General features: G+C 42.6%; 1 protein-coding gene across 11 annotated transcripts in view; it reads left to right on the forward strand.

Moving 5' to 3' along the window:
- EVL (Enah/Vasp-like) overlaps nt 1-24,427 on the forward strand; it is a 153,495-nt gene that overhangs the window by 79,422 nt on the left and 49,646 nt on the right. For all 11 annotated transcript variants that reach the window (XM_068947018.1, XM_068947022.1, XM_068947019.1 and 8 more), the window contains 2 exons: nt 1,619-1,787; nt 7,424-7,601. In XM_068947018.1, coding sequence (XP_068803119.1) covers nt 1,619-1,787; nt 7,424-7,601 — 347 coding nt within the window. The remainder of the gene's footprint in view (nt 1-1,618; nt 1,788-7,423; nt 7,602-24,427) is intronic.

Consider the following 24,427-nt stretch of genomic DNA (forward strand, 5'->3'; position numbering starts at 1 on the left):
CTCTGTGCAATAACTGATAAAGCAAGTCAAGCGTCAGTAGGCTTTAATTTACAACAGCGTATGCATCTGCCTTGGAAATCATCTTTTTGAGATCCACAAAGCAGGAAAGATTGAAAATTGCTGCTATAATCTATCTAGCTCCTCTTAATACTTACAGTAATGTGCTCCCTTTCATTAAAATGATGACAATCATGGGGTTGAGTGGTTTTAGTTTCTCAACAGTTGGTATAATTTATAAGTAGTGTAATTTGGCTGCGGTGGCAATGCAGTGATATGGTTTAGCTCCACTGAGGAGCTTCTCATATATTGGTGTGAAAGTGAGGCATTACTGAGACAAAATCAAAGCAAAGCAGTGTATGCAACGAGGGGAAAAATAATCTGTACAGGTGCAAAGCAGGTTATGCTTGATACTGCATTGCTGAAAATTATTTAATATAGCTTGGACTAAGAAAAAGAGGTGTGTATAAAAACATATAGGCCTATGGGTAATAGGATGGTCATGAATTTAAGGTTTATGGAAGACATAAACCATAACAGTTTTATTTAGGTCTGACCTACACTATTTGCTCATAGGAAATCCCTGCTATGTTCAAAGATCTCAAATCTCCAAAGTTTGGAAGAATTATTTTTCCTCACAGAAGAACTCTTATTTCCTCTTGTATAAGTAGGGTTGCTGTGAATTCAGAACAGAAAGAATTAAAATCCTGACTGGCATTCCAAAAATGCCAGTGGTGTTTATAAAGCACTGTGATCCATATTGACCTGTCACCTCAACAATATTTGCCAGATTTTTTTTTTCACATAAAAGGTGCGTTTTAGTATGAATCTGCATGTGCACAACTTGTCCAGTATACTAATATATTAGTCTCTAATATGCAAGCAATATGTAAAGAAATTACAAATTTCTGTGGTTCTGCAGAACAGAAATAGTTATATATTAATGCTATATGAAATAATGCACTTTAACATGGAAGTGTATGAATGTATGGGTTCCCTTTCCCATTTTCTTTGCTGTTAGGATGAAAGAAAAAAGAGTTTTTGTGCGTTTTGTACGTGTATGCTTGGACTTCTAAGTGCGTCACCAGGTCTGAGTATTAGACATTAGCTGGATTAATGTAATTGATTTCTTCAGTTTACCTAACGTGGCTTTTGGTTCAAGGTCTGCTTGCTTCCAATTTTAAATGTGTGGCTGAGCTTTTTATGTCATGTTTATTTTGTCAGTAAGCTATAAAATATTAGTAAGTTTTCATACAAATATGAAAGGCCTCGCTTGCCAGCAGGTACAAAATAAACGGAACATTCATACTGTTGGACGATTTTCATAAAATGTGTGTGATACAAGTTGTTCCTCAGGGTCTGATATTTGCATGTAAAATAGATTACCAGTTCAAAACAGCAGCATGCTGGAGGTTATTTAAGTGTATGAATACATACATACAGACTTTAACTTAACAAGCAAATTGTGATGTGCCTGCGTTGAAAGGATTAGTAGACTTATTAGAAGATACACATTTTAAATGGCTTTGATAGTTTCTGTTGTTGTCTTTTCCTTGAGATGTGTCTGGTAGTAGACAGCAAATTCACTGTTTCTTCTGATTGTGTTGTGTTTGCTCTCCAGTGAACAGAGTATTTGCCAAGCCCGGGCTTCAGTCATGGTCTATGACGATACCAGTAAGAAATGGGTGCCAATCAAACCTGGACAGCAGGGATTCAGCAGAATCAACATATACCACAACATTGCCACTAACACCTTTAGAGTAGTTGGAGTTAAACTGCAAGATCAACAAGTGAGTAACTGTATTAAGTTTCCTGTGAATTAACCTTTGATCTCTTTCCATACCATCAGTTATATAGTTAATGCAGTCTAGCAAAGTTTCCTGCTCCCTGCAACGTGCCTATTAGTTGCTGTTTGCTCCAATCATTCGGATTTTGTATGGGTTTTTGTGTGTGTGCGTGTGCAGATTGTATCACCATTTATTACTGTTTATTTGTTCTTTAACTTCGAAAGAGAACATTTGGTAATTGCCAGGGAGAATTTAACATGATCTGACTCCCCCCCCCACACACACACACTTTTTTGCTTGTGAAATGAATCTTATTTTGTACTGCAGGTTTTACTCTCAGCTTCCCTTTTTCTACTTTTTGCCCATCGTTAGTACTATATGTACCAAAAAAACCCCCACCACTCTCTGTTGCCCATCCTGTAAAACGTCCTCGTTACATCACTGTGATGAGTAATTAGTTCCTCGTAATGCATTTTGTAATCCTAGGTGCACGCTCTGATCTGATTGACGATGGCCTAAGGCCGCAGGACCTCCTCGGGCATTAGAGGAGTTAGGCGGGATTTGCATAATCGGGGCTGGGATCGGGCCGCCGTCGGCCACGCTGCCCTGGGGCGGCTCTCGCCGGCCACGGCGATGGCGGCGCGTGTCGGTGGGCCCCCTCGGTAGAAGAACCGTCGTGCTCGTGTCCTAGGGAACAAAAACGCCCTCGCGTGAAATAGCGATGCTGCGCGTGGATCCCGTTAGCGTTTTAGGGCAGGAGTTTAGGAGCCTGGGGAGTGGCGGCCTCTGTGCTCGCGTGAGGCCGGGGCTGCGGAGCGCCAGCCCAACTCCTCCAGCCCCTCCTTGGGTGGAGGAGTCAGGGACAACGTGGGTGGTTTCCTGGGGGTTGAGAGCGTTGAGCTGCCTCATGGAGCCACTTTCAAAAGCTGTTTGAGCTGCTTACTGGAGACGGTTATATGCCTTTTATACGCTGTCCGTATATGTTGTCGTGAGTTTGGAAAAGGAAAACCCGAATCGAAATACATTTTTTCTTCAGCATGTTGGCTTTCAGCTACGTGCAGTGCAGTTGTGAACCACCTACATTCTCTTTTGCCTCTATTTTTATCCTTCTCAGTAGAGCAAAGGTAACAGATTAATTTAGTTCCATTTTAAAAATACATTTTTAGAAGTAAATAAAGTGCAGTGGCTGTTTAGTAAGCTGTGCAAATCACTATGGCTCTGGAGCAGGCCGTGCTAACAGTTGTTGCTTTTACCTAGCCAGCAAGTGAACGCAAATGGTTTTCGTGTGGGTGCAGTCGAGGATGCAGCTAAACACTCGGTGTAAAACTCACAAGCAAAAGTCTCCTGAACTATGCATGCGTATACATGCTAGAGGTCTATCTTAACCAGATCTTAACCAATTTAAAGGGTAGAATATATTTGAAACTTGAATCTTGATCTGTATTTTAAACGTTTTGCATTAACTTCAACATTGTATTTGCTTGCAAATGTTGTTGCTTATGAAGAGGAGGCACATCACCTGAATTCCGGAGGAAACAGATATAACAATGTATATTTCTAGCGTTTGAAGACTGAAAATCATCCCACAAACAAAAAAAAATTGGAACAAGTTACCCTAGTTACTTAAAACTGTCTCAAAGAAAATACTAGTTTTAAATATGATTACAAAAAATCCAATGTTATGGATGAAGCAAATTCAAGATAGGGTAGTATAACAGTATTAAAAGGAATGTTCTGGAAGTTGCAGATTCAGATTTTAATATACTTTTATCAGTCTCTTATCAGTCTCGTGTGGAGTGGTAAGCTTTCTGGGCTTCCTAAGTATTTGCATTTAACAAGAACAAAAATGAATTTCAGTAAAAAGGATTCCCTGTATAAGGCATTTCATGCTTGCTCTTAGGTTGTGCTAAAGCACAATGAAAGTGAGGTTTTATTAATAGCAGTTGTTTTGCCAGGAAAACCAATTTTTTTTTCTGAAAAGGACGGATCTTCAGCTAATACGTGATACTGAAGCAGATGAAGCTACACGGATTTCCATGAGTTGAGAAACTAGCTGAAAATACGTAGCACGATAATACCACATAGGAACAATTTTAACCATTATTACATACTTTTTGGGAAGGTGCAGACTAACCTTCATGACTTCACCCTTGCTGGCCTTTTATGTTTCCCTTTTAATTCTTGTTGTTTTGTATTACATCTCTAATAATCTCTGCTGCTTCAATTTTCGTCTTTTTCTTTTTCCTCTCCACATCTTCTCCTCATTGTCTTTCTCTAGCTGCTTTTCTGTTTGCTAGGCTTTTTTTGCGGCATGCGTTACAGTTTATGCTAATCTCTTCCCATTCCACTTACCTTATCGGTGTTTATTTTGTACTCTGGCTGATTGCGTCTAAAAAGTTCAGCACAGAGAAACAGGGTTTTTAGAAAGGGAGGGCTTCAGCGTCACACTCGGCGTTGGGAAGCGGCCATCAGACCTCTGATCGTCCTCGCGTGGCTGGGGACATGCTCACTGCGTGCCTGCGTGCAGCGGGGCTAAGTTAAAGACCGGCGGCAAATGAACTCCTCTTTCCTCTGTGCGCAGACGTGCACTTTCGCATGGACTCATGCTGGCATGATCAGTAATGCTCAAAAACACCGAAGCAGCTTTTTGCAGCTTTGAAGTAGCCACAGAGGCTAGAGCGGTTTTGGAAGCGTGGCCAAATCAGTCTGCTAGTCACTTGACGTCATTAGCTTTAACGTTTCCACGCAGCCTTCGTTTGCTCTTAGTGTATGTTCGGACCTGGCAAGCAAGCAGTTTACCGCTGTGCTGCAACTTGTCAGCTTAACTGTAACCCAGCCTGTTACAAAGGTGAACATGTGAAGCCTGTTAGAAAGCTGGAGCAAAATGTGTTAACTTAAACCACAGGCGAGAGGTTTTGCAAAGGCAGGAACATGCTTAGGATCAGTCTCCGTGGCTTAGCTGATGAGGAGCAGCTCCCCAGTTCAGTCACGGTCCGCTGAGGATTTAAAAGGGTGCTTTTATTTCAAGCGATTTCAGCTCAGCACGATCTCGTAGTTGAAGCGCATGCGCTGAACAGAGGGGTGGGGAGGAGGGTGCAAGTGGGCGTGAATCATACCTCCGGAGGGGCTTGCGTGGTGATGTGGCTCGGGCTGAAATGTAAAACAGGGCTGTGGGAAAGAGGGGACTTTTCAGATCTGAGCCCAAGCCAGAAGCGAAATGGTGACAGCGTGCTTGTGATACAAACCTAACCACATTTTTTGAAAGTTAAAACACTTAACTAATCACCGCTGTAACTTATTAAAGTTGGTCAGGTTTGGGCCTGCTTGCAGGAACAGAGAGTCTGGCCTGAACTGTAGCAGCTTCAAGCTCCTACGCCATAACCTCCGCGTTTTGGAGAAGGCCCGGCCGCTTGCGTGTCCGGGGTTTGAACGCTGCCCGCGCGGCAGGCCCCAAGCTGAAGACAACGTCCCGAACTTCTGAGAAGACGACCAGCGCCTTAGTGCTCGATGGGCAGCAGCGGGGTCTGAGAGGCTCGTGCAGTAACTCTCGCAGGGATCCGGGTTGTGGCTGGGCCTCAGGTGGGGTCTCGTGTCCGTGTCTGAGCGCTGTCATTCAAGAAAGCAGATGGCTCAGTTAGGTAGTAAGCACGATAGAAATAGCGAGTGTGTCCTTAGTTGCCCACTGACATAACATCTCTTTTGAGGGTTTCTATAAATTTTATAAATATAAATCTACAAATTTAATATATATAAATGCGCTATAATTATCTGACATCTGTTAAATAGGTATATCAGTGAGATGATGCCATCCTTAAAAAACAGAAATGTGTGAAAAACAATTTGCTGCTTATGCGCTAGCTACTCATCTAATGTTTTCCTGGCAGTTTAAATTGTTTTCCTGGCAGTTTAAATTGTTTTGTCCACTGAAAAGTCAAAAGGCGTAGATGTAGGAGCTGTTCACCTTCGAAGTCGGTTTTAAAACTCTGCTTTTATAACGAGGAAGAACTGTCAGTAATTTAGCAAAGATATTGTTAATCTAATTAAATGTGTTGGAGGTTTTTGCATGCAGTAGTAGCATTAACATGCAACTTTCCATTTCCAAAGGGCTGTAAAATCAGACGGTAGAAGAGACACGTTAGTGGGTTTGCTGGTGCGCAGGATCCGTCTGCAACACTAAGTACTGGGTGCAGGGCTTGGCACGGGAGTGGGAGGCTGGTGCTGGGCTGACGGGGCCTGGAGTGCCTGCAGGCGCCCTGGCTGGGCACGTTGTTTGCCCTCCGAAATACCCAGAGACGTTTTCTTTCAGCCCTCGCTGTGGCTGGCGGAGGTGTGCGACGTCGCCCGCTGTCCCTGCTCCCGTCTCGCCGAGGCCGGGCAGGGCGCCCCTGGCCGGCGGCGCGAGCCCTTCCTGCTGCTGTGCGCCCGTGGCCGTGTCTGCGGAGACTGGTGCAGGCTGGTGCGAGGGAAGCTTTCCATTGAGCCGCTTTCAGACTGAAAACGGAGGGATTATTCTGGCTCTCGATAAAACTAAGGCCAAAATAACTCCATCTGTGGATCCCGTCTAGGAGACTCAGAGCCAGATTTGCTATACTCAGATAATGAATTTCAGTCTTACCCTGCGCATAATTTTAGGCTTCTTTCTCCCCAGTTCCCTTCTGCCCCAGCTTCTGCTGGCACGGCGAGGACGCCTCTGTTTCCTGATCTTTCTCTTCTTTCAGCTGCACCGTACATGTTTAGGAGGATAGATTGTGAACCTTTTTGTTAGAATTTCATTTTGTTTCTTCGGTTTACATCACAACAGCCTACCATGGTCACCCCAGAGACGGATATCTTGGGGTGCTGTCCCTGTGACCCATCCATCTGGCTTTGCAGTGCTGCCACCAGCAAGTCCTGCCTCTCCGGTTCGGGTTAGAGCAGCTTACGCTTTCAGCTCTGGAGGTTTCGGGTTTGATCCCAGGTTGCTGCGTACCTCAGTATCCAGCATGCCCTGCCCAAGGGTAAACAGGGCGTTGTATTTAGCAGATTAAATCGATTCATGCAGAAACACCCTTCTGCTGCAGACACCCCTTGACTGCAAATTATAGCATGTACAACAAGGGAAGAGGTGGGAGAGGAAGCACTTTGTCGTCTGGTTTTGTCGCTGCCTATCTGATTCTAGACAAGAACTTTCTCAGGATAAAAAGCTGCTGGTGATCAGGTGCAGGGGAGGAGGAAAAGGCCAGAGCTGGCGCAATGAGTCAAACATGTATTTGCTCGAGGGGAGGGTTAGTGCCAAGAACTCTGTCTTTCTCCTTTTCTGACAACCTTACGTGATCCTCCCACGGAAGATGGCAACAGCTGCTGGCCCTGACTCTTGACATCTGTCTGCAATATATGCGCAGCTGTATCCTGCAGAGGTACTGTAGAAAGCGTGAGCAGGTAATAGATTTTGCAAAACCAGCTTGCAAGGCCCTGAGGCTGAAGTGAACTGTTGTAAATCTCACCCCCAGACCTGTGTCTTCTGTCATCAAAGCTCACACTGCCTCACAGTGTGGCCGTCTATGGATTCACCACATGAATTGCACTGCCAATTTGATTGACCTTTTTTTCACTGAAAAGAGAGCTCTTTTTAACCTTCTCCTCTCTCTTTCAAATCACAGGTAGTGATTAATTATTCAATTGTGAAAGGACTGAAGTACAATCAAGCAACACCTACCTTTCATCAGTGGCGCGATGCCCGGCAGGTCTATGGCTTGAATTTTGCAAGCAAAGAAGAGGCTACCACGTTCTCCAATGCCATGCTGTTTGCTCTGAATATCATGAATTCACAGGATGGAGGTAAATTACAAGCCACTGTGCTCTATATTAATCTGTGCCATTTTATGATGCTTGTGTCACCAGGTGCAGTTGTGCTGGATCGTATGTCGTTCTGAAACGCATTATAATAAAGAGGAAGTTGTTCTCTGGTAGACAGTCTTCAGATCAATAATTGCAGTGGTAGGAACTGTGCATGTTTTCAGACTTTGTTCTCCTTCCTTCCAGTTTTTCATGGTGTCTTAATTCACGACAGAAAATCAATAGTTAAATATTTGGGAATGCCCAGGCAGGCAGGTAGCCCAAGTGATTTATGTGGATTTACCTATGTGTTTTATTACATGTAAGATGGCAGAATGTAACCTTAAATAAACAGAAGCTAGAATAAAATTAGCAACATTTTATAAAAACTTTAGAGGTAGAACTCAGAGCTTTTGTTTCTGGTGCGTTAGGTGTCAGCTACAACCGTTCGCCATTGTGGCCCAGCTTTCTAAAAGGAGAATGTGTGGCTTCTTGGTTATTTGACAAGGAAAGACGCAAAGGCTTGAATTCTGGACATTGACAGATGTTGCTCATAAATATCGTATTGATTGCAGTTGAAGTTTGTACTGAAAGTTACTGTTTTATGACATTTTTGTTACAATAGCTTGACAAAGGCCCAAAATAAAGGCCTGATTTCTCAGTGGAAACCAGTTTCTGGTCTACAATATCTGGTTTAAGCACTGCCCTCAGTTACACGCCCATGACCTCTCTGTAGTTGTTAGGCAGAAACAGAGAGCTGTTGGGAACAGAAAGCAAGACTCACATTGTGTCTTTTTTTCCTGAGAAAAATACCCCACAGCCTTATTTTCCTTTGAAAGCAGTGATTCAGGGTTTATACCACTTGCTGCCCTCCAAGTTTCAGTGCAGTCTTCGTTGACAGTAGCCCGGAGCCCTCTAAAGTATAGGAGTAACTGTCCACCTGATACCAGTTTGTGAGCCCACAAATATCCTGTAAATGGTGATCATGCTTATCTCCTGCAACCTTCAAAACACAAATACGTCGTATTAAAATGCATATTTGTAGTATACTTTTTTTCCTTGTGATTTCTCCATTCATGGTACTAGGTTGACAAAAGTAAGAGTCATGAAAGAGCAAGAACTGTGCTACCTTCTGTGCTGCATTCTGAAGTGCTGAGGACTGAATTCTGGCTTTTTCAGCCTGAACTTTTTGGCTGTAGTTGCACTATAGCAGGAGACTTCTTGGGGGAATCTGGCCAACGGTCCCCGTTCTTACCCGTATCTGAAGGGCGCAGAGCTCTCTTAACTGCCAAAGATCTCTAATACATGCTCGGCCCTTTTAGGCCACCTAATGAGACCTCAAAATTCGTTTTTTGGAGTATAAATATGAGCCTGATACAGTGATGGGCTTAACTCCTATGATTAATTTGACTTTTTTCCAAAAGCCCCAAAGTTTACCTCTTTTTGTTTCATCTCTCTCTCTCTCTCTCTCTCCCCTCAAAGGGTAGTATTTTTGCAGGATTTTGAGATAGTTTCAGTGAGGCACCTTGCAGAAACATCAGTTTCAAAATGAAAACTTCCATTGTAGTCAGATCTTTTAAGATCAAGAAACTATCTTAAAGTTGATCTATCTAAAAATTTTAATTATGTTAGCTATGGCTAACAAAGAACAATAGGTATTTTTAAGATGGTGTTTCTGAGTCCTTGAAAAATTTATTAGATTTCTGAGGAATGTATGAATGGAGAGTAAATAGTAAATAGTCATTTGGATTTTGGTTTTTTGGTATTCTTTTATTTTTTTAGTACCTCAAAGTGTGATAGATGCTTTTCAGCTATAAGATCAGGCCTGTGCTGAAGAGCTTCCTTTTTAAGTTTATAACTGTCGCATAAGCAGACGTGAATTAAGTCACTCAGATGCTAAAATTTCCTTCTTTCATTTTTAGGAAAAAAAATCTTCTGGCAAACTTGCTGTTTTCAGCAACCCGTTTTCTCTCATACATTAAGTGTTAAAAGTTGATTACCAACTTTCTCATCTCTGTACAGCTGAGGTTCTCAAAAGTTGAAATTTGTTTTTAAGAGCATTTCAGCATTTGGGGTTTTTTTCTGGTTATGTGAAGCAAACTCTCCAAATATTGGTTTTCAGCAAAATTCAACTTTTTGAATTAAATTTATTTTTTAAATACTTCTTTTCAAAAATATGAAATTGATATTAGATTGCAAGAAGACATTTTGGTAACAGTAATTGTGTCTAACACTACATATATTTTAATAAAATCCTCTCATAATTGAAATAGATTTTTTTTTTCTTAATTGTTCTGGACAGGGAGTACTTAGAAGTAACTGACAGTAATTATATTTATTGGTAATCAAAAACAAAATTGGAAACAAAAATCACATTTCAGAATTTTCTTGATTCTAAATGTAAAGAATTTCATCTCAAGGCTTCTTCCTTGCAGGAACTTTAACTACAGTTTAATAAGATGATTTTAACAATGTTAGTGTTAAATATTTTGACAGTGAGCTTTTGACCTGCTAAATTCACGCCTGTTTATCTGGGCTGCTTCCCCTGGCCTCCCTTTTCATCGAACAGTACAAAAGGCAGGTAAGCAAAGTCAGCTGATGCAGAGCAAAAACCAGGGAAGGCAGTAGATGAGTAACGACAGAAAGGGTTGGCAGCCTTCCTCTCCTAGCCATTCGTTCCCCATGCTTCTGCATGGTAGCGTTTGATGGATACGTGTTCTCCCTCAGGACTTTTATGTCGTCATAAGATTGCCAGGCATTGCAATGGTCTCACTGTGAGAGTTGACAGCAAAAGTGGACATAAGGTGCAAAGTGTTTGCTCAGCTCTGTCCCTGAACCTGCTCTTCTAGGCTCAGATTGTGCGCATGATTTTGTGGGCATGGTTAATGCAAAAAGGAATTCACAGAAACACACGTATCCATATATTTGTTCAGGCACAGCTCTGACCTGCACACTCAGTTCATTCTGCTGCCTGCATGTTGCACTAGGAAAATTTGATTTTGCTTGTGCAGAAACCGTCAGAAAAAAATGCATTTATATCTATGCCTCCATGTGTTGAAGTTGTTCTGGTGCTTTTGCAGAGGGATTCTGTCTTTAAGGATTGCATTTGTACACACAGTTGTTCTCACGATAAATAAATCCTCAGCCAAAAACTGGGAGTTAAACAAGTGGTTCCCCCGGAACATTCACCCTCAGTACAGCATACCATAGATATCTAACTGCAGTTTGGGATATGCTATGTACATTACTCAGGATGTGCGATTTCTACAGTTTACTTGCTTCGTATATCCCTGCTGTGACACTACTGTGTTGAGCTACTGTTCGTCTTTCAGTATTGGATAAGGATTCTGGCTTCCCTGACTGCTTCTCCCTTCATGTTACCACCTACTTGCACAGACTAAAATTAATCATGTTAGACTGGGACAGAAAATCTGAGAAAGCGTCATGTCTTCAGCAGACGCAACGTCAGTGTGCTATACCTAGACTGACATTTGGGAAAATAACTAGTTTTGTTCGCAAAGCAGTGATGTGGTTTTTTTTGAATGGTGCATTAAACCGGAGAGTTAAAAAATGGCAGCAATCCATGTAATTTCTAGACATCGCTGACTTTTGAATAAATGAGTCACACCAAATTAATATACAGTTATGAACTAGCATTGAGAAATATTACTGCACTGCCCTACTTCTTCTCTAAAGTGTGTTGGAGGTTTAGCGCAATGCCGGTCTGTGTCTCAGTGCCGTAGGGTCTGGCAGCCCTGGCTTCCCACACGTCGCAGAGTCGCTCTGTGGTCAGGGAGGGAGTCACTTCCAGAGCGTGTTTTAGCCCTCCTGGGGCCTGAGATCTGCCACTGAAGGCCTAATCTCTCTCTGCCGATTACGCTGAGCACCAGCAAAAACTAAAGCAAGTACTGCAGTCAAATGTCTGCAGTAAGTGGGATGAGTCTGATCCTAAATCCTCTGCTAATCTGGGTTGCGTGTTGGGATCGTTACTTGTGTAGGGATCCTATCCAGCAGGCCCACATCCTAAAGTTTGGGAAAAAAGCCATAGTCTAAACTTGCTATCTGGTCTTATTTCTGCAGCGGATGAACTTATTTGGAGTGGGGTGGGCCATCTTTAGCGTGTCCAAAATTCTCGGTGTTGTGATGGGTGCTGTGTGTAGCTGTTCCCTTGAGCCTCTTCAAATGCACATCCTAAGCTTAGGTGAGTTAACGATGGCCTTACAATGCAGTGACGGAATACAGTACTTAGCTCAGTCTAGTATTTTGGAAGGATGCTAATGGTCATGTTGGGAACAATATAAAATCAGATAAAATAAGAATAAAAATAGAGCAATGATCCAAATTAGTACAATCCTTCCTCTGGAGGTTGACTTTTGTTCCACTGAATCACAATTGCTTGCCTGCCAGCCTGTTTATATGCCTAATTACTTTGATTTCCTTTTATGTCTCCTTAGTCTGTTCTCCTGTACAATAGAAAATGAAGAGCTGGTTCTGCACCAACCTGCAAAATGAGAGCAAATGATAATGACTGACTTGCTCATTACCAGTCTCTTGCTTAGGGTTGTTTAATGATATCATTTAGTAAGACCATTAATATGACAAATGACTTCCCATTAACTTGGTTTCTTTCATGAGAGTCTGCTTTGTGGAATGAAGTCAGGCTCGGTTGCTGGCACCAGTTACCTGATGCAATGCACGTCCCTGGCCGGCCTTGGCATCTGTAGCCCGGGGCTTCCTTAGGGACAGAGCAGCCCAGGCTAGCTGCTGTGGGAAAAGCATTATGCCCGGATCCTGCCCCCGAGGTTATTTGATGTGGAAGGTGTCACGGGTCTGCCTGGGACATGGACAAGGTTCGTGCCCTTTAGGGCTTGCATCCTCTTAGAATTAACAAATGCAATGACCAATGACAGCATGGCACAGATATTAGAGCTGGATGTGCTGTAATGTGGTGGGAATATCAGTAAACTAAAATGGGCAAGTTCTTCCTTGACATCATTTTGTAGGAATGTCACTGGTGGCAGTGATGAAGGTGACTCTTACTGCAGGGCTTAACAGAGCCTGTAAACTCAATACTTTCTCCAGTGGTTGGTTACCCTTCTCTGAGAAAGGGAATCAGCCTATTTTTTCTCCTTTCTTGTCTGGAGAGCTAGCCAAACCACTAGCAATAGGGGCAGGCAAAGGGATGGCTTCATGCATTTCCCTCATTATTTGCTTGCGTGCTTTATACATCGTCTTTGCTTCCCTGATGATCCCTAGCAGTGCCTGCATGTTATGATCAGAAAAGGTCTAACAGTGACTGCAGAGGGAGACAAGTGGCTTGGCTGTGGGGACTGGTCTGACCAGCTCTGAGGGTTTCTTGGACTTGCATGGTTTAAGGACCTCTTGGAGAAAATAGAGAATCTGATATATGCAGCCTACTGGTAAATGTTGGCATGTTGCATGATAAATATTATAAATTATGGGGTTTTTTTGCTTTTCTTCTGATGTCTTTCTCTTGGAGACTTGGATAGTTATGGTTGACTTACTTACAACACAAGAAACTCATTTATGTTTCTAAATGTAGATGTCATGTGCTGGAAGGCTTATGCAGAGGTCTGTGTTAAAGAGCTATAGTTAGAGGCCAGGTGCCTTTTCTGATCGTGGAGGAAAGCATGAAAAGTCAGAGAGGGGGCTGAAGAAAATGAAAGGAGTGATATTTTTGCCTGCAAGAAAGCCACTGGCTTGTTCTGAGCGTATCTGGCTTTCCGAACGCACGATATCGATGCACGGGGGACAGTGTGCAGAGCCCTCTGCCGTGGGTCTTCCCCAGCACAACTTCACCTCTGCAGGGAGGACGGGCTTTGGCAGTGAGAAGGATTGCTCCTCTTGCTTTTTCTTCTGATGAGGAGATTAGATTTTGATTAGCCTTTTCTTTTCCGCCATTGTGGCTTTTATTTCTCACATGTTTCTCCAGCCTCCTTTCCCAGGAGTTGGATTTGATTAAGTTTTTCAGAGTCTGAGATCTTTTTCTATTCCTTCAGTTTTTCAGCTCGTATGGTAGTCTAGAAGTGACTATATTTCCATATTGCTGTAGGAAGTTGCTTGTAAAGCTCTCTGAGTTCTCCAAGAGGAGGAGAGAAATAGAAGGATAAAGCATTGATTCATTAGACAGCAGGTACTCTGGCACTATATGGCAAAAATTCTCTCTCCTAGTTAGATGGCGTAAGTATTTGCAATGTTTCTATTAGAAGAGGATGTGTGTGAAGATTACAGTGCATCAGATTTCAGATCAAAGGCTATGCAATTTCGGGGGATATAGTTTTGTAATGTTATATTGAGTTCATTTTTCATTAGAATTACTTCAAGTAGTCCTGCGTCTTTCTTCATATTTCAGTAGCACTAAAGTGTAACTGCTGGGAAGAAAGTCAGTCAGCTGTATTCATCTTCTACAATCAATGACTGTTTTATTTGATAATATTGCCCCAAGACTTCCCAGCACTACAGAGGACACAGTGTGGGAAGAAAAAAGACTGCATCTTCATTACAGTACTGCATAGTACATAAAATAACTTATCGATAGTGGAGGCGACCCACCGCACAACACAGTGCACACTTGCAGCTGGCTAGGTCCAAAACCATTCTGGTGTAAAGAGCCCCAAGTGAGGCACTTCACGTAATGCGCTGCAGACTGGTTTCCCACGCTGTCAGGTGCGTTGGTTTAGATTATAAACCCCTAAAATGCTTTATCCTGTGCATATTGTACTTTTACGTGTACTAATAACATTTAAAGACTGATGTAACCTCTTATTGTTTAGGTATTGCTGGACTGTAAGCATGCCGTGATGCTGCAGGTCTTTTAACCAAATAATCCCAGTTGTTGTTGCTACTTACAATGCAGTCATAGAGAATGTGGAAATGACAGACTTTTACACTTACTACTGTAAATATGATCTGTATGGTCAGATGCCCCATGATAGCCAAAATAGCAAGCCACAGGCAATGGTAAGTTGTTAAAAATACAAAAAGCTTTTACTTTAAAAAAAAAAAAATAAGTTTTTCCCAGAGCATTAAATCTGGCCTGACGGACATCTTCTGAAAGCACCAGAGAAAGGTCTAGGGAAACAAATCTTTCACAGTTTTTCCAGCTTTGCGCCTATTCCAGTTTCAATATAAACTTTAGTCCCCCAAAAATGTACTGCAGAGGGGCAATTTCTAATCTAATCTACTGTTCCTTTTAAGACAATGAAGGAGGGAGGGAAAATTCGGATAAGTTGATGACCTTTTTCCTTGCTGCATTGCTTCATCATTGGCACTGTTCCAGAAAAGGCCACTTGAGTTATCAATAAATAATCATTTAGTAAATCGCTTACCATAGGAGTAAATTCCTTCAGATGTTCATTTGTTACCTGGACAGAGATCAGCTGTTACGCAGCAAACAACGTGTGAATATTGATGAGTAACCAACCCAGCGTACTCGCTCCCTGCCAGCCTGGGGAGCAAAACGCTTCCTCCTGCGCTTGTCTGGCTGTCTTAAATTGGCACTTTCTTCTGAAGACCTGGACCTCAGTAATTCCAGGGAAAACAACTGTCAATATGGAGCAGCTGACTGCAAACCTGTAGTGACGTAACTTGCAGCTGCCTACCTAGAGAGGGTTTGCTCTTGAGTGTTTAAACCAGACGATTCGGCGGTTCCCATTTCTGCCTGATTGTTTGAGGGCAGGAGTCTGTTTTGACCCCAGCTGTGAATCTGTGCTCAAACAGTAGCAGCTCTTGCTGTGCCTTACTCTGAAGGCTCTTTCTTAATGTACTGATGGAGATAACAGTCCTCAGGTGAGCCCACTGCCCGTGCTTCCAAAATAACCCATACTTCTCCTCCTGGCATTGTGGGCACTTGCCTTGAAAGGTTCTTCTGCCTGCAGAACTGCTAAACTGCCCCATTCTCAGGTTAACGTGGATTTTCTAGATGGATATACGGAATTTCTAAGGAGCTGGGTCCCCTGCAGAGTATGAGTTAAGGGAAGAGAAACTCATTAAGAGGAAGGTGTTTGAGAGTTAAAAGTGGAGTGTTAAACTTCCCCCCCTTACAGCTCACCCAGAACTGGAAGAACTTGGCCCAGCCAGAAGTAGCAGAGACTGAAACTGGTTAATCTACCATATTAGCTTGGCTCAAGCTAAATGGAGCACCAAAGGTGAATTGCCTCACTCGTGAATAGATAAACTGGGCTTAAGGACTCCTTTCAGCATTAGAATTGTAAATACCATTGCTATTATTCATCTATCAGGAAGTAGCAAACGGTTCTTTAGTTATCCTGCTGTTTAAAAAAAAAGCAAGCATCATTTTTTGGGTCCATTTCTCCAGTTCCCCCCGTTGCAGAGATCCACAGCAGAAAGTTTACCGCTACGTACTTGCCCACCGTTCTTTCCAGGGCAGTGAAGTGCTCTCCCAGTGTTATGCTGATAAAAACTCGTGAAATGCTCCTTGTGTACATCTTTACCACTTTCTGCAGGACTCTGCTATCCCTGCACAGAGGAGCGGCAGCGGCAGAGCTGCTGTTGCACACCTAGAACAACAAAAGATACCTGCGTTCTTTGAAGAGCATAATAAATCTAACGGCTCTCAAGTCTCTCACTGATGTTTTTGCTTCTTTTGCGCTAAATGAAAACCACTTCAGGAAGGAAGCTGGGGGAGAGAACATTGTTTTGAGAGTTAAGAGAGACTTAGGTATGTTGAGGAAAAAAAATCCTGCTAGTGGGATTCCCGGGCAGCACTGCCCTCGAGCCCCTGTCTTCCTGAAACTGGTGTTAACTGGTGAAGTCCCCAGAGTTTAGGGGTAAAAGATGCTATGTAGCTTTTTCGCTAGAATCCAGTAAATGGCAGGAGACTATACTAGCCTAGAAAAAAGGTTTTTATCAGAATTCAGGAAGTCCAGTAATTCATGTGTAAGCCATGTAGCCCATAGAGAAGAAGGGAATGATCAAAGGAGGAGGTTTTACACTCGATTTTAACTCCTTACCTCCTGCGTAGGCGTGGAGGCCCAGCGCACGCTCCAGCCTTGTTTTTCAGATGACAGGAACGATCCCATCTTGCTCAGAAGTAATTTCTGTATGTTCAGGTGTCGCATGTCTGCGGTCTGACTCTGCAACTCCATCCAGTCACAGTGAGCAGCAAAGCCTTAAGGTTAACCTGCTCGCCGGGGGTTTGTGAAAGGCCCAAAGAAGTTAAGTGCTGGGTGCTGCGTTTGCGTGGTCTCCTTTGAGAACCACAGCCGGAGTGCTCAGTTGTTCTCCAGATATGTCCCATCTCCAGTCATTTCTAAAGTGTTCTCGGGGTCCACAGTGCTGTAAACATCTGAAGCATATGAGGAACAACTGGCTTTTTTGTGATGAGAACAGTACTTTTCCTTTTACCTTTTCCATTGCCATACTTTGGCATGTTGAGTCTGAGCGCATCTTGTTTTGCTCAGCAGTAATGTACTATGGGGCTTTTATTTATGCCTTGGACATCTAATTTCTTTCAGTGAAAGAGAAAATGCTCCTTGGAACAGATTTGACTTTTTTAGAAAATGCTCTTCAGTTTGTGTACATTTTCTGTCGTTTGTATTGTAAGTGCTTTGATGTGTAGTATCCTGAGGTAGTCTCTAAAATAACGTGGCTGTCAGAGCAAGAATTGGTTTTCTAGGGCAGTTTGTTGTCTTCTTCAGACCCAGAACGAGAGAGATGGGCTTTAATTCTAAGAACGATGCTCTGCTTAACTGTGTACATGCACTGACATCCCACTCCGCTCTTTGGCTTGATTTATGTTATTTTGAAAACAAAATACTGAAAAGAACATTCTTTGAAGTTACCCTCACTAGGAGGAAAGAGAAAACAATGTTGAAAATAAATACTTAAAATCTTTTAAATGCTGTAGGGGATGCCGTAATCCTTAAAAGAAGAAAAAATGACAAATCATTACACTGTGCTCGTAGTTATACAGATGTAGAGTTGCAAAGACTGATAACTACTGATAGGAGCGCCTAGCTCCAATCATGAAAAAAGCATTGATTTTAAGATAGTGCTGTGCACCATCCAATGCTGTCAATTTTTGGAAAACCAGGCTATAGAAAGTTCCAAGAGATTGCATAGAAAGGGACATCGCCAGCTTTCTACATGAAAGTACCCAAATATACTTATATGGGGGAATATCATACTCTGTTACTTTGAATCATCTTGAAGAAACAGTGCATTCTGTTAGTTATGATGTTGGCTAATTCTAGTGTTATCCACAAAATACTGTATTTATTTGATCCTATTCGTGGGTAACATATGCTAATTAAAGGATATTAGCTAATTTATATCAGTAATTATCTTGAGATGAGATCCAAATGTATAGGGATTTCGATCAATTTTGGTTTACTGCTTGTTGAGCTGGCAGGACATTTGAACCTTTTTTATGTAGTAGATTGTCTGAATTCCCAACTAAGAATCAGTTCTTACAAAAGTTTGTCCCTACACATTAATTCTTACACTTCCCTGGCTGTAATCCTACTCCAAACAAGTAAAGATTGTGTGACCACAGTCCTGCTGGTAACTGGAGTAGAAACGTGGTACAGACTGCAGTCTGTACTGTGTAGTACATCTGTAGTACAGACTTTTATATGTGAGCTAGGCAGTCCTTGTAGTCAAGAAAGAGAAACAGACACTCTTAGGACATTCGGTTACCTATTTTAGATGTGTCTACCAGGGACCTCCAGGCAAAATTCTGCCTTTTTTTCTGTCTTTTTCTTCAAGGACTGTAAAGGATTGCAACTAAGCACCTTTCTCTGGTGAACGACAATTTTGCTACTATCCTCTCCTAAACTTTCTAATTAATAGAATAATTATTTCTAATTATAGCTATAATTAATTAGTAACTATAATAATTTATTCTTATTAAACCAGAGTTTTAATTATTAGGAACCGGAAAAATAATGCACATAAGCCCTATGCTTAGCAATGCTCCATGGATTTCACTGGAGCAGTTAGTGAGAACACATAGGAATACATGTGTTGTGTGTGTCCATATGTGTGTGTTCACATGAGCAATGCACGCCAGATTATCACGTCTCTGACTGCCGCAGCTCTGCAAACAGATGGTCTTTGTACATGCAAATTTTTGGATTTTATACCAGAAGTGAACCCAGAAAGAAATTCACAAGTATATAGATAGAAGTTAGGAATAAGTTGCTAGGTTGAGAGCTTTTTTTCACATGTAATCAAAATAAAATTGATAGTGTTTTAATTTTTTCTTAATTCTGCTTTCGTGTTCTGGAGTTTGCTACATGAAAGACGTTCAATAAAATGTGTTGCTGGTCAAAACACAAGCACTTAGGACCGCAGAGATGAGCGGTGACGCATAACGGTGCAGTTAGAGAGTTAAGGCACAGCTATGCAGCCCTGGCAGTGGACTCAGCTGAGAGGGAAGTCCACTCTTGAATTCCAGCCACTGAGCGAATGGCCATATGCTGCCTCTGTCAACCCATGTAGAGCAGCTTCTGCTGCTGGCTGGTAATCCCTCGGGAGCTCACGCAAATTCTAGTGATTGCCTTCTTAAATGACTCCGTGCAGCATCTTGTTTTTCAAAAAGTCAGGGATCCAAAAGTCGTAAGTTGTATGACATTCCGGAAACAAAATCTCAGACCTTTGCAGAAACGACTGTTGTAATTTCCCCAGTTAATCCCGATGAGGAAATACAACTGAAAATACGAATCATTTAACTGAACTGTAGCCGTTTAAATGTTAGGTATCTAGTCTGCAATAATTGTATAAGTTTCCTCTCTACTCCACTGAGAGAGGATGGCACACGTATTGGTGACTGTCTGTGTAATCGCATGCTGCTTAATGGGGGCTTGACAAGCTTGTACAGTCCCGGGGACACAGCAGGGAGTGAACCACAACCGTGATGAAATGGAACAATCTCTGGCCCTCATTTTAGTTCAGGAAGGAAGTAATCTACTGGTAGGTGTTTTTAGTTCACAGAGTGCATAGCCTTTGCACTTGTACGCGCTCAGCTGCACAGTTGAAGAGAGGAAGAGAAGTCAATGTGATACGTGCATTGAAGGTGCAATTTAAAAATCTCCAATTACAGTGATAGAAAGGTGAAACCTGCAAAGCAATCAGCATCAATCTGGTTTACATGAATTGATTTATCTGTTGCTCCTGATTAGTATTGCAGAATGCTGTATATAAAACACGAATTTTAATTCTGTTTCCTCCGCTTCGGATTTCTAGGGACTCCCTCTGGTGGTTAGTGCAGCACCTAAAATCTACTGTGCGTGCATCCTCGTCGGTGCAATACAGCATGGTACTAGGGGTAGATAATGCAGGCACAGCAATGTAAGGAGAAATGTTAACCTGTTTTGTTCCCTAAATGGAAAGAAAACAACAGTAGTTAATTACTGTACTATTTCTGCTCTGTTTTGGCGCAAGCCTATTTTCTATGCTACGGGAGAGAATCAAGTGCTTAAATGAGCGCAGTCTTCCAGTACTGACCAGGTCTTACATGATGGACCCAGCTTGTGCTCTTCTTAATCTCCTCAGACTCTCACTGAGACGACAGTTTGGTGCCCAGGAAATTCAGGACTGGTCGCTTAGCTCCCCGTTCTGGCTGAACGTTGTAGGTGGTGTGATGCCACCCCGCACTGGGCAGTGGGTGGTGGCGTTCCAGCAGCACAGCCTTCCCTGGCAAAGCTCTGTGTGCAACACATGCAGTTTTGTGCCGGCTGAGAAGCTCACAAGTGCACAAAACGACTCTGATTCGGCACTTGTGTTGGCCGAGAGAACAGGGTTGGTTGGTATAGGTAGAGCTCAGGTGCTCCGCAGATTAAAACCGTGCCCAGTAACATCCTAGAGAATCCACTAGATGTAAGGAGGGGTTAGGGGTGTTAGTCAGAGGCGAATTGTTTTGCTCAGAGAGCTCAAAATATATTGAGCAATCTCTCTTCCTCAAGTGGCAAGCGTGCCTGTGACCTATCCCCAAAAAAACAAGAAATGTCTGAAGTCTTGCACTAAGCAGTTGTTTTATCTTCTGTGCCAAATCTACAGAGCCTATTTTTTTTCGTAGTGATCAGTCTGAAGGTGACTAGGCCTTACAAATTGTCTGTTATTGTTTGCAGCATGTCGTGTACTTTTCCTCACCATTCTGTAAATGTCTTTCAAGTTTGTCTAGGCTTGCACAGTGCCCTACATCAGCAAGGACCGTAGCTGATCATGTATTACACTTCTTTCTTGCTCTGTGCGTCTACAAAACAGCGCTTCCTTTCCTCACTTGTCCCAAAGCAGGGAACAGCTTTAGTTCATCTGCCATGTGTGTCTGTCTGGTTTAACTGAACAGTTCTGAGTCCTCTGGAAAAGCACCTGTAACTGCCAGGCTGGAAGACATTGGCTAGAAAATAGCCCTGATACATGGACTGGAGACTGATATTTCATAGTCAGGCAGGGCCATACTGTAGGCCCTCAGTTAAATGTTGGTGCAGCCTCTCGCACAGTTGCTCAGTGCTTTCCTGTCCCATCTCCAAGGCTTTCCTCCTGAATCCTTTTTAAGCCTTCCTTTCTCATGTCTGTCTCCCTTTCTCCTTCTTGGAGACACCAGAAAAACATCAAGATTTCCATAGACAAGAGTATGAACTCGTATCTTCTCTTACTTTAAGCAATGACACAGTCCCATGGCAGTTCCCCCCAGTGGGCAGAAGGGCACTGAGTGCTCCTGATCACCACTGCCCCTAGTCTGAGGGTCCGGTAAGAAAGGGGAATATGTGTTGACAGAGGCAGTGATGAAAGAACTATTTTTGTGCTAATGGCATCCTTTTCCAGCAATATAATAAACCAGATTTTGTAATTGGTGAAGGTAGGTACACAAATTGTGGGAAAGGTAAGTTCTATTTCAACCCTCCACAGGAAGACTGTGATTTTGTGGCCAGTGATTACAGACGCCTGATGAACCGCAAACATCCAAGCAATGGATGCATAAAGGATTATATTTTAATACATGATCAGTAGAGCTGTCACACTTGTAGGATGGGGAGATGAGATTATTTCCCTTTCCGTGTATAGTTCAGTCTATAAAAGTCCTTTTATTTTGGCCTTGTGCAAGGCTCAGGGGACATGAGAAGGAGCCAGGGAATTACACGTTTCATTTTTCTCAGTTTCTAGTGGTGTTTGGCAAACTGGCAGAATGCTGCTGTGAGGCAGCTGGCTTAGAGGTGCTTTCCAAAAGACATCCCTAGTATTACGGCAAGAGTTAAATGGAAGGAGGCACAGCTGTGAAACTCAATTGCACGTGGACACTGTGTGCTTCTGACCAGGAGACGATGCAAGAGACATGACCCTGATGTATCTTGTAAAGTAGGAAAGTCAGAATTAGTTATTTGTAGTAGGTGGCAATGAGCCACGATTTATCTTCCCTATCTTTCTTTGTATGACATTGTCTAAGCAAATTAGTAGCAATCATTGTAAATGGCTTTTTGCAAGAAATGCAATGCATTATTATTAAAAATGAAAATGTTGTTAAGAGTAAACCCATCGCTGCGTTAGTATTTGCACTGACAATATGTGCAGTGGCTGCTAAGAAACTTGCCATCTAGTTGCAGACGTACTCTGGGAGACTTGGAAGAAGGGGAGCGCAGTCGTTAACAGCTCTTGATCTGCTATTCATATCTCTGTGAAAGAGTGAAAAGGATGGGGAAGGGAGAGGAGGGAGCCAAGTGAGTTAGAGTATGAAAAAGAGTACTGTTGAATATTTTCAGAAATGCTTGTATCCCCACAGCGAGGTATGGAAAGCTAGCGTCAGAAATGTTTCCAAATCTGTTATTCCTGACCTGTGCAGGTGAAGATCTTGCTCCAGGATTGTCCAAACTTTTGTCTTTTGTGACCACAGAATTTAGTTGGTAAGTACAGACTCCGCATACAGAGTTTACAAGAGGTGTAACCTGCTAATAAACTCTCCAGGCCAATATACCCAGAACTGCCGTTCTGGGAAGGAGCAGGTTTAAACAGATGTAGCTGGTTGGTTGTGTGGCTTCTCGCAGGGCTATCGGCACAGAAGTCAACTTATGATGTGAGAGTGTCTTTGCAGCGGGTGATACAGTGTCAGTCAGCGTTGTTGGCCATGCTGATGAAACGGATGCGTATTTGCGTTTTTTGTATGTGTTACTTGGCTTTTCAGCATGAGAAAGAACATTATTCAGTGTTGACTGAGGAATATCTTGGGCTTTTTTGCACCTTTAAAATAATACGTGTGGTCACAAGTCATTGAGATCACCACCGCTGTTGACTGATTGGACTTGCTAAATGTGAATTCCTAGTTTTTGTGAAGTAATGCTGGGTTTCCTGCGGTGTGGTAGCCAGATGCCAGGCCTGTTGCTTTATGGAGAGTGGAAAAGTAGGATGTTCAGAAAAGTCAAATACTGTTAGAAATGGGCTGATTGTATTTGGAGCACCATGAAAGCCAGAGGACATTCTGTTCAGGGGTAGTGACTCAAACGTTAGGGAGATTTTTAAAAAATGTATGTTCTAAAAATGCCTTTCAGAGCTGTGGTTTGGGAGGAAATATATCTATTTATTTATTCACTCATTAAATTGTCTTTTTTGGCAATAACTGCCGCAATAACTAGGCATTTTAGTTTACAGGCTGTGTTTTTCTTGGTAGTGGTTTTCCGTTTTGTTTTGCTTGCTTATTTGTTTTCTACGTACTGTAGGCAACCAGTATTGGCGTCCATAGTAGAAATGGTTCTGGGCGTTGGGATCATGGAGCTCAAGTTCCCATGCATCATTTACAAATACATACATTTCCCTTTTAAGGTGCTTTGCCAGCAAATCCTGTGGCTGAGTAAAATAGAAAACAATTTGAATCAGCAATACAGTGAGACTAGCTGAACTCTGAAGAAAAGAAATGAGGCTTTTTGTACTCCGGAGCCTGCCAAATCACTGCGTGCTGCTGACAAGTGAGGCACAGTGGGCCAAGGCAGGAGCAGCCCGCGCGCCGCTCGCGTGGCCCAGGCGCAAAACAGATTTCCAGATCTTCCATGGAGGCAGGAGGCTCTGCGATAAATCTGGGTCCCCTTAAAGTCAGCCGCAGAACTCCTGTCTCTGAGATAAATGCAGAGTCGACCTCTAGTTTTTAAAAGGAAGAAGGCTTTCAAAAAGCGTGAGAGTCCAAAGGAAAGCACGCCTCGTGCTTTCTGTTGATTTTGTGCCTCATCTTTCTGGCCTTTCTAATCACTCTCAATTTAGCATTTAGACTTCAGGGCTGAATCTAGAATAATAAACATAGATATATTGCTCTTTAGGCTATGTGGCCTTTGATTACTCTTTTGCTATCTGCTGTAGCATTCCTGTAAACCCAGAGAACTGCTTTTTTCCGACTATTATTGCATTGATTTTCTTACTGACGAGATTGCCCGTGGATTGGCTTTTCGGTATCTCATCTGCCTGAGAGTACCCCCGCGAACCACCTCCTTTGTTGCTTGTCTGAGTTTACTGGTACGTCCAGAAATTGCCCGATTAGGGTTGTGCTGTATATATTTCTTGTCTTAGATCACATTGTTTTACAGTTAAATCTTTCAACACTGCTCTGTTTTTAAATAATGTTTTCCCTAACACTGCAAATTGTGCAGAAAGGCGTAGACAGATGGCCACTGATTTGTGTTGTGGGAGGATCTTTGGTCAGCAAGCCTTAATACACAAAGCAGGATTTTTATGATGAAGTATTGAGAAACCCTTGCAAAAACCTCAACTATGCAGAAATATCTAAATCTGTCCTTGATAATGCTGTAAAGGTCAGTGTCAGCTAGTTTGGCTCATAAGGGCCCATTGCGTATGGAAGAGCTGCTCAG

This window comes from Struthio camelus, chromosome 5 (genome assembly GCF_040807025.1).
Source record: "Struthio camelus isolate bStrCam1 chromosome 5, bStrCam1.hap1, whole genome shotgun sequence".
Classification (NCBI taxonomy): domain Eukaryota; kingdom Metazoa; phylum Chordata; class Aves; order Struthioniformes; family Struthionidae; genus Struthio; species Struthio camelus.